Raw genomic sequence first — 10,803 nt, 5'->3', positions numbered from 1 at the left:
TTCTTGCGTGACTAACTTACTTGAATTCTACAACACAGTTATCTCGAATTATGACAAAAGAAACAATATAGATTTAGTATATCTACTTTGCAAAAGCTTTTGATACCGTCCCACACGAAAGACTACTTACTAAATTAGCTTTGCATGGAATAAGTGGTGGCCTATTAGGTTGGACTAGTAATTGGTTGAATGGTCGAAAACAGAGAGTTGTTTTAAATGGAAAAACTTCTGGATGGAAAAGTGTTGCAAGTGGAGTTCCTCAGGGTTCCATTCTTGGGCCACTTCTATTCATAGTTACTAGTATATATAAATGATATAGACCATGGACTAAAATCTACTGTTTCCAAATTTGCTGATGATACAAAACTGTGCGGAGTGGCAAATGATCACTCAAACCAATTAGATATTCAAGAAGATTTAGATCAATTACAGCAATGGTCTGAAAAGTGGCTAATGAAATTTAACACAAGTAAATGCAAGGTAATGCACATAGGTAAAAATAACAGTAAGTACGATTACAAGTTATTTGGAAATTCGTTAACAAAAGTGGATAGTGAAAAAGATCTCGGTGTAATTATCAGTAACGACCTCAAATCATCCAAGCAGTGTATGTCAGCCTCTGAGAAAGCAAATAAGATTCTAGGACTGATTGCGCGATCTTTTGATTTCAAAAGTCCATCACTCATTAACAAGCTATATAAATTGTTAGTTCGTCCACATTTGGAATATGCTGTTTCCGTATGGTCACCGAATCTCATTAAAGACATTGACAGACTGGAAAAAGTACAACGGCGAGCCACAAAACTGATTCCAAATATCAAAAATAAATCATACGAAAATCGACTAAAACATATGAATCTGTTTTCCCTAAAAAAAGCGTAGACTCAGAGGTGACTTGATACAGGTCTTTAAAATTCTAAAGGGAATTGACAACATCAAAAGTGACAACATTTTTACATTGAATGAGAATCAGACAAGAAACAATGGTCTCAAACTGTCCGGAAATAGATTCAATTTGGAAGTAGGTAGAAACAACTTTGCCAACCGTGTAGTTAATGAATGGAATAAACTTCCTGCACAGGTAGTGCAATGTAGTTCAGTTCGAAGCTTTAAGAATCATTTAGATAAATACCTAAGTAAGATGCTGTAATGATTATAATTTATCTTACATTATTTGTTTTTGTTTTGTTATCATTTGTCTGTCTGATTTTCATTTATTATTAGTTATATGTCAATTTATTATTATTTACTCTTTACCTGTTTGTTTATTATTTAACTATACGTATGCATTTATTTATGTATTTTATTTATTATTTACATTATCATAGTTTTTATTATTTTATTATTAATATGATTTTTTTTTTTTTGCATCCGACCTAGATATGGATCAAATGGTCTCCTGTCAGCATGCTCCGCCTTTGTAATCCTTATACGCACCAGCTCGACAATGCAGTGGTACAGTCAGCGACCGCCAATTCAGCAATCCGAATTGTCCTACCCAGAGCTAAAAATTTCAGCATCGCTGCAGTGCCAGCCAGCACTCTCTGGTGGGCAAGGAGTTGGGGGTATATTTGTTTATAAAGTCAAAACATTATTAAAAGATTGAGCAATATATGAGCTCTGAGCTTTCATCAGGGAAGTAATAAATGTTGATCACACGTCCAACACGCGATCCAAGACCATGGTGAATCACACACACGACTTCCTTGTGTCGTGGATAGCGTCGCGAACTATCACATTTCGGCACCAAGTTCGTGCCCCACACAGGGCGTAAAAGTTTCACTAGTACTGTAAGTCGTTACTGCTCTCCTTGAGCAAGAGGTAGACTGTGTGGTTTCACAACATTACTGATAAATCAGACTGTCAGTTGTGAACTCTTATTTGGGAAGGTAATCAATCCATCCATTCCCCCCTGGTCCCTCATGGGATGGTAGCTACTGTAGGAACTATAGCATTTGGTTGTAGTAGTAAATGGCTTCTTCCTTCTCAATCATTGAAGACTTCTATCAATCAATCTGTTGCCTATGCTTAGGTCACCATCCATCATTGAACCTACCAATGCAGAATAGACCTGGCCAGATTCAAACTTCCCCCGGATGCAAACATTGCAAAGAAGACACAGAACACCTCATATGACAGTGCCTCACACTGAACATCCCTAAACAACAATACATCTCTTCTCTTAGTGACTTATGGTCCCACCAAGGGACTGTTGCCAGTTTCCGGGAGGCCGCGGGTCTTCTGTAAGAAAGACCAGCAGTAATGGATTGATTGAGTGATCTCTTGCAGAAGACTCAGTCTTTGGGTAACCACCAACAGCCTCTTGCAGGTCCACAGGTCACTTGGGGAGGATACACTGTGTTGTCTTGGGATTGTTAGCATGGGGGCATTGTAGTATGTGTTGTTCTGTGTCCTCTGTGTGATGGTTGCATCTGGAGCAGTTTGAATCTGTGGCCAGGGCTTTTCTGCATTGGTACTGTTTCAATGTTAGATGGTGTCTGAGCACATGCAAGCAAGTAAGGTTCTTACAAGATGTGGGTGGGATTTTTTTCCTGTGGGGCTCATGTATGGGGGTTTTTGGTGGAGTATCTTTGCCCCAGAAACTGTTTGACAACTAAGGAATACAATAAAATTTCTAGTGTTAGGAAAACTGCAAATATATTTAAAAAATTAACATCAGAAATCAACAACAGTCAAAATATTGTAATATGTATATATTGTATACACCAGTGGCCTTTTCCCCTTTGTAAGGGGGCAACAAAACCAATAAATACCTCAATTCTTTGCAGAAAAGAAATACAGAAAAGGTAATACTCATTATCCTCACTCTGCCCAATTTAGTTGCCGTTTCCAACATACGTGTGAATACAGAAGTGATATTCTTACACCCCACCAAAGGAGCATGTGAAAAGAGGTTTAATAAAATTCATGATGTCAAGGACTGTGGAAAAGAAATCTTATCATGGTATTAGCAAATTCAACGAATATGATTTACGAGTTACTATTTCATTATAATCAATATCAATCTTCGTCGTCATCTTCCGATTCATCGTCATCCAAATCATCACTTAATTCAAGATCATCAAAATCGTCTAGAAAATCGTCTTCATCATTCTTCAGCCCCTTCTTCAACTCCTCAAGTTTATCCTTAGCAAGTCTGAAATACTCTTCTGGACTAAACTTAGGCACATCCTTCTCTTCTTGATCCAAGTTTTCCTCTCCACTTTCTTCACCATCATCTTTCTCATTCTGTTTAGCTTGAGATTTAGACTTCTTTTTCTTAGTCCCATTCAACTTTTCAAGGTACCTGAATGGATGAAATGAACATGTATATATAAGCAACACAAAGAGAACATTGATAATAATGGTTGCTGTACATACATACATACATATACCAAGGGTTTTTCCCCCTTACAAGGGAGGTAGCCAAAATCAAAGACATAAATCCACTCCCACCCATTTCATCCCCACATACTCCACTCCCATTTACTACCCATCCCTCCTTCTTTTCATGGCCCCTCCTGGATGTGTGCTGTACCTCTAAAAAATATTGAAACCACAGATGGAATCCAACGTTTACCATTATGATACCTACCTGTAATATGTCCTTCTTCTCCGCTCTGGCATTTGTTTTACTTGTACTTCTAACTCTGCCATAGTCTGGGCTTGCTCCTGATGTACAGAGAATAAAAAAAATGAAAATGTTCATAAAGTACTAAACCAGTACAGAGACATACTAAGAACATAAGAAGGAGACTGCAAGAGACCATAAGGCCTACACTAGGCAGTTCCATGTCCATTACCACATATCATTTCCACCCATTTAGTTATCTAACCTTCTCTTAAAACAACCAATAGTTTCAGCGCTTACTAACTACATGGTTACTAAGTCTATTCCATTCATTGACCACTCTATTGGTAAACCATTCTTGCCTATTTCCTTATTAAATCTAAATTTGTCAAAGTTAAATCCACTACTGTGAAATCTGTCACGTTGTCTTAATAGGATCACCTTGTCTGCATCACCCTTGTTAAGGTCATTGATCCACTTGAACACCTCTATTGGATCACACCACACTCTGCATCTTTCTATAGTGTAAATTAAGGTGGCTAAGCTTGTCCTTTTTAGGTAAATTTCTGAGCCTGTGTATCATAGTTTTAGATACTTGGGTGTGAATGTGGCAAGGGAGGGGTGGAGATGATGGTAGAACATAGATTGAGAAAAGCAAGTAAATGCCTTGGGGGGGATTAAAAAGTGTAACGAAAAATAGACATTTGAGAATGGATGCTAAGAGGAGATTGTATGAAGGAATGATTGTGCCAACAGCACTGTACACAGCAGAAACATGGGACATAAGGGAAGAAGAGAGGAGGAGTTTGAATGTGTTTGAGATGAGGTGCCTGAGAAGTATGATAGGGGTTACTAGGCTGGATAGAGTGAGAAATAAGGAGGTGAAGAGGAGAACAAGGTAGAAAGGGAGTTGAGAGATAGGGTTGAAAGAGTATGTGTTTGGACACATGGAAAGAATGAGTGAAGAAACATTAGTAAAAGAGGTGTGGAAGCCAGAGGTGGAAGGAGTGAACATGATAGGGCAACCTAAGATGAGATGGATGGATGGGGTAAAAGGGGCATTGGGAAAGAGGGGGAATGTCTATTGAGGAAGGACGGGAGAATACAGAAGATAGGGGTGAATGGAGAATAGTTGTGTATGGATGATGCTATGATGCATGAAAGGGAGAGTGGGGGATGTGGGGTGTGGGAGTACAAGTGAAAAAATAATTTCATACAACCCAAAGGGATTCCTCCCCATCTTCTCTTTTCTGCATGAGGGGACTGAGAGGTGGGGTTGCTAATTTAATGAAGCAGCCTTGCTGCGGATGTGCTGTGTCTTGCGACACTATTTCTGACCCAGTGCAGTGGACAAGATGCAGGGATGACTCGTCATCCAGGAGGAGCCAAGATAAGAGGGAGGGAAGAGGGTGAATGGGAGTGGAGTATGTGGGGATGGAATGGGTGGGAGTGGAGTTTTTTACCTTTGTTTTTTGGCTACCTCCCTTGTTAGAGGGAAAGAGCCTTTGGTATATGTATGTATGTATCATTTTGGTTATTCTCTTCTGTACTAATTCTTGTGAACTTATATCTATTCTATATGATCCAACAAATGACTGGCTGAAGTCCAAAGAAGTGAATCAAGAAAAACTTGTCTCTATGTATCACAAATACCCATTCCCACAAAGATAGATCAAGCCTTACATAAGAGAAACTGCTTAAACAATATATAGAAGACTTCTGTGAAGTCCTAATTTCAGATACATACATACACCAAAGGCTTTTTCCCCCTTACAAGGGATGTAGCCAAAAAACAGACATAAAATCCACTCCCACCCATTCCATCCCCAACATGCCCCACTCCCATCCACCCCCTTCTCTCCCTTTTATCTTGGCACCTGCTTGATGATGGGTCATCCCTGCATCTTGCCCACTGCGCTGGGTCAGAAGCAGTGTCACAAGACACAGCACATCTACAGCAAGGTTGCTTCATTAAATTAATATCCCTCCTCTCCATCCCCTCATGCAGAAAAGGAGAAGACAGGGAGAAATCCCTTCGGGCTGCATCAATTTATTTCTCACACATACTCCCTCACCCCAGATACAGTATGTCTAAATACCTGGAGAGTAGGTCCTGTATGTACAACAATTTCTTCCTTCTTGCCACACTTACAGCAAACATCCAACTTCTTGGCACATACTAAACACAGTATGTGATATGCACTCTGAAAGTACAGTTGACCAAATATTATATTTGTAATTCCATAAAATAAAGAAGTTGTTCTACACATAAATATCATAAACATCATACACTGAAAAGATTGATGGAGGAACTCATGAACTTTGGCATGAAATTATGTATCTAATATTTTCATGTATTGTTCAATGGGTAGTAGTAATGCTACATAGCTATATATTCTACTTTATATCCAGTTAATAGCCGAGTAAAAAGTTCCCAATAGAGGTATAATGTAATTACAGAACCCTGGCAACTTTCAAAACAGTTGATTACCATATGATAGTGATAACTTTTTTCTATATACCAGTATAAATTATTTCAACATATGGTCAATTCAATCCAAAGGATTACAACACCCACCGATGGACAACATAAAATACTTACTTTTATAGTTTTCATGTTGCACTTAGTACATGTCTTGGGTTGGGATAGAGGTTTGTACTTTTTATACTTAATTTTCCATGCTATGACGTCTTGACACCTTTTACAAACCTGAAAATTAAAGAAAAAAGTCAGTATTGTGTGTCTATCTATATACCAAGAGCTTTTTTCCCCTTATACAGGGGAGTAACCAAGTCAGAAGCACATACCTATTCCCAACCATTTCACTCCCTTTTACCACCTCCTCCACCCCTCCTATCTCAGCTCCTCATGGATGACAGGTCATCCTTGTATCCGCCAACTGCCCTGGGTCAAACGCAATGAAGTAAGACACAGTCCATACATAGCAAAGGCACTTAACTTAATTACCAACCCCCTCTCCATCCCCTCATGCAGAAAGAGAGATGGGGAGAAATCCCATCAGGCTGAATCAAAATATTGTTCACACATTAGCATCTCCTACCCCCATCCCTCCCTTCCTTACATAACAGTATCATCCATACACAATCATTTTCCACTCACCCCTATCTCCTCCCTGCTCCCTTCTTTGCTCAACAGACATTCCCCTCTTGATCAGCATCCCCTTCACCCCATCCATCATCTCATCCTCAGTCATCCCCTCAAGTTCACTCCCTCCACTTCTACCTTCCACACCTCTTTTACTAATCTTTCATCACTCACTCTTTTCATGTATCCAAACTATCCCAATAATCTTTCATCAGTTTTATCTACCATCTCCTCCTCACCTTGTCTCTCACTCTATCCAACCTAGTAACCCCTACCATACTTCTAAGACATTTCATCTCAAACACATTTAAACTTTTCCTCTCTACCTCTCTTAAATTCCAAATCTCTACTCCAAACAATGCCATTGCCACAATCACCCCTTCATACAATCTCCTCTTTACATCCATTCCCAGTTGCCTATTTTATATTACACTTTTTAATCCCCCAAGGCATTTACTTACTTCTCTCAATCTACAATTTACCTCCACCTCTACTCCTCCCTTGTGTAGACATCAAAATTTAGGCCATCTCAAACAACTGTGTAGTCATGATACAGTCAATCAGCCTGTTGCAACTGCTATGCTCCATATGTTAAGCCATACAAATTATTTTCTATTATAATCATGACAGGGTTTCCTGTAAAACTATAGAATTTGTTACCTCAGTAACTTCCATATTATTTAGCATCTGGGTTTTCCTGCTGGTGTCATGAAGGGAGTTTTTAAATCCCATTCTGTTCTGATATTTCTGGCCTCTCTTACGGCTGGTGTTTCCTCGTTCACTACTCATCTTTAGCGATGCCACTGAAAGAGAAATGTTAATTCTATAGTTATCATAATTATGAACCTTCTACAATACATACATACATACATACATATACCAAGGCTTTTTCCCCCCTTACAAGGGAGGTAGCCAAAAAGGAAAAGGCATAAAATCATTCCCACCCATTCCATCCCTGAATACACTCCACACCCCTCCACCCTCCCTCTTATCTTAGCACCTCCTGGATGACGGGTCATCCCTGCACCTTGTCCACTGCCCTGCCCTACAAAATTTAGTAAAGCTACTTTATTCCTACACGGCTGTTGGAAAAAAAAAAAGCAAAATATCTATCCCTAATTCCAAAAAGCAAAAATCACTGTAGCAAGAACAAAACTCAATTACAACCTTCTAGAACTTTTTTTCAAGCCTGTGAATAAGGATTGCGGGTGATTTAAAAAGCTTGTCTATCTTTACCCATTTGTTTGCTTTGACAACCTTTTCCATTATTAATGAAGTAGGTAGGCATGGCTGTGACAAATCCTCACCAGTTCTATTCCAATATCACACATATACATTTTTCACTTCTTTCTTTTATGCATATGAAAGACTATTTTTTCTATGTAATAGTTACATTAGAGTAGGCTAAATTATATCAAATCATATCATATTAGGTTAAGAGCTATTGGACAATGTAAGTTTCATGTTAAATATCCATGTTTACATGATTCTAGGATTCTACCTCCTTAACTCCAATCTGCTTTAACTATCAGAAAATTGGGTAAATTTTTAGAAGTGTACACCTACATAATAGAGCAATAGAAAATTAAATAATAATTTTGTAAATTATAATACATTGATGTAATGTACGTATTTCTTGGCAGAAATCAATGATAGAAAAAAATTGCTTAAAGCTATACACAAACAAACATAACTTCATCTGCTTGAAATTCTTTGTTTTGGTGGATGCAGAGGTCAAAGAAATTAAAGTATAATAAATTTGTCTATTCTAACCTAATTTTACCTACCTAACCTAAACTACCTAGCACCTGTAATTTTAGAAATTATCAGAGTTGTCATATTCGAACTCCAAACCTATCATAACAAAGGAGTCAATGCAACTTTGTTTGTGTATAGCTTTTAGCAACATTTTGTGGGTCTCACTAAACGCCGACCAACGCCGACCAAAACCACACAATGATGGTTTTTTATCAAATGCATAATTTATATATAAAAAATAGCATATGGTTGCATTATTTGACCTATTTTCTTTAAAATGTGTGATTTCCATTAAAATTATCAAAGAAAAGTTACGTTTTTATCCTCTGCAAAATTACCAACCGGCAACCAACGCCGACCAAACCCAAACAATGACGGCTTTTGCTCAAATGACAAAAATGTAACTTCTCATTGATGATTTTACATGGAAGTCACACATTTTAAAGAAAATAGGTCAAATAATGCAACCATATGCTATTTTTTATATATAAATTATGCATTTGGGCAAAAACCATCATTGTGTGATTTTGGTCAACGTTGCCGTTGGTCGGCGGTTGGTAATTTTGCAGAGGATAAAAACGTAACTTCTCTTTGATGATTTTACATGGAAATCACACATTTTAAAGAAAATAGGTCAAATAATGCAACCATATGCTAATTTTCATTTAAAATTATACATTTGAGCAAAAGCCGTCATTGTTTGGGTTTGGTCGGCGTTAGTTGCCGGTTGGTAATTTTGCAGAGGATAATAACGTAACTTCTCTTTGATCATTTTAAATGGAAATCACACATTTTAAAGAAAATAGGTCAAATAATGCAACCATATGCTATTTTTTATATATAAATTGTGCATTGGAGCAAAAACCGTCATTGTGTAGTTTTGGTCGGCGTTGGTCGATTTGGTCAGCTTTGGTCGACTTTGGTCGGCGTTTAGTGAGACCGACATTTTGTTATTGATTTCCATCAAGAAAAATATTTATTACATTGATGTATTATAATTTACAAAATCAATATTGAATTTTCTAATTTTATATGGCATAGCCATAGGAGTGCATTTTGTGACTTTTTGTCTTCTAAAAAAAATACCTAAAATTGTACCACATTAGTCTTTACGGACCTAGTCTTTCCCTTTGATGCACACCCACCTCTCATGGAACAAATTCTTGCTTCAATTAGTACAATCTTCTCCAACATTCATTGTCACCCCCCCATAGAAAAGTGAAAATAATAATAATTAATAAATTATAGAAAAAATGTGCTTGCAAACTTTTCAATTTCACTGTACTGTACAGTGTATCCATGTCCATGATGATTGATGATTAGTGTACTCGCTATTTGCTCCTCTCTCAAGCTGAAACTTTAGTCTCTGTTACAGATCTTTAGGTTTCCATCTAAATATGTGTTTGCGTGATTCAGATTCACTTTTCTCCATTATACTCTACTGACTGTCTAGCCCAATTTTCAATAAGCAGAAATCAGAATCGGTGTTCAAATGAAGTTTACTGATAAATACAGTATCTACATAGCTGTGTTACCTTATATTTTTCCTCTTTTGTATTTCTTGTGCAGTGCACGGTTCCAGTTCTATCAGATAAACGATATTTCTTATGTGTTCATTCGACAGAAATAACTTATCCATCCCATGTCAACATTACTCGCTTATGTTTGTTTACATATACGATGGCTGTAGCGTGTTTGATCACTAGGTCCCACAAGCTTATTTGAATATCTTCATGTACATTCCAAATTTATGAAATGCAATAGACATCCTAAATAAAAATTCTACGTATTAGTTAATATACATGTATATATGTTGAAAATTACATTAGCTGTTAGTTGATTTTTTCCTTTGCTTGTTTTTACTGTTTCATATTTTAGTTTTGGCAGGACATCTAACTACAGCCAATATTATTCTACTACTTGTTACCTTAGCCATACCTTCTCCCAAAACCATGTTATCCACCACTGCAGTTTTCTCATTAACCTCTAACCTGACTTATATTGTCAACCCTACATTCGCGTATGCCACTTTCAAACTGTTCTATCCCACTCTACTGCTGTTGTTTTTTCTTTTTATACTACTTTCTCAATTCTGATATGCTGCTCCCTATTGCAGCTCTGTCTTCTACTCTACCCTCTTGTTTATCCATTTATTTTGTGCATTCATCTATTTAATTTTGTAGAAGAGTTCCACTTTACTAGTGTTCATTTTTTTTTTTTTTTTTTTGTATTCCTCATTATCCAGTCCTACACTTGCTTGTGTTTGCCAATTTCAATATCTTGCTTATAATCTCATTAGCCTTGTTTTAAACTTAATTTTCCTTGGCCATGCCCCCTTGTACACATTTGCTTAACCTAAACAATTTTT

General features: G+C 37.3%; 1 protein-coding gene and 1 long non-coding RNA gene across 3 annotated transcripts in view; one reads left to right on the top strand and one right to left on the bottom strand.

Annotated features, from left to right (window-relative positions):
* The window catches only part of LOC143034494 (uncharacterized), a 360,878-nt gene that overhangs the window by 320,752 nt on the left and 29,323 nt on the right, over positions 1-10,803 (top strand). The gene's annotated exons all lie outside the window — the stretch shown is intronic.
* Positions 2,642-10,140, bottom strand: LOC143034493 (uncharacterized). Its single transcript, XM_076200623.1, has 6 exons — positions 9,971-10,140; positions 7,338-7,480; positions 6,174-6,281; positions 5,671-5,775; positions 3,596-3,672; positions 2,642-3,307 (listed from the first exon to the last, which is right to left on the bottom strand). The coding sequence occupies exons 2-6, from the start codon at positions 7,464-7,466 to the stop codon at positions 3,022-3,024; spliced, it is 705 nt and encodes a 234-aa protein (XP_076056738.1). The 5' UTR covers positions 7,467-7,480; positions 9,971-10,140; the 3' UTR covers positions 2,642-3,021.

The sequence above is a fragment of the Oratosquilla oratoria genome, chromosome 17 (genome assembly GCF_046742065.1).
Source record: "Oratosquilla oratoria isolate Oo_2021 chromosome 17, ASM4674206v1, whole genome shotgun sequence".
Classification (NCBI taxonomy): domain Eukaryota; kingdom Metazoa; phylum Arthropoda; class Malacostraca; order Stomatopoda; family Squillidae; genus Oratosquilla; species Oratosquilla oratoria.
This window is presented reverse-complemented; position numbering and strand designations above follow the sequence as displayed.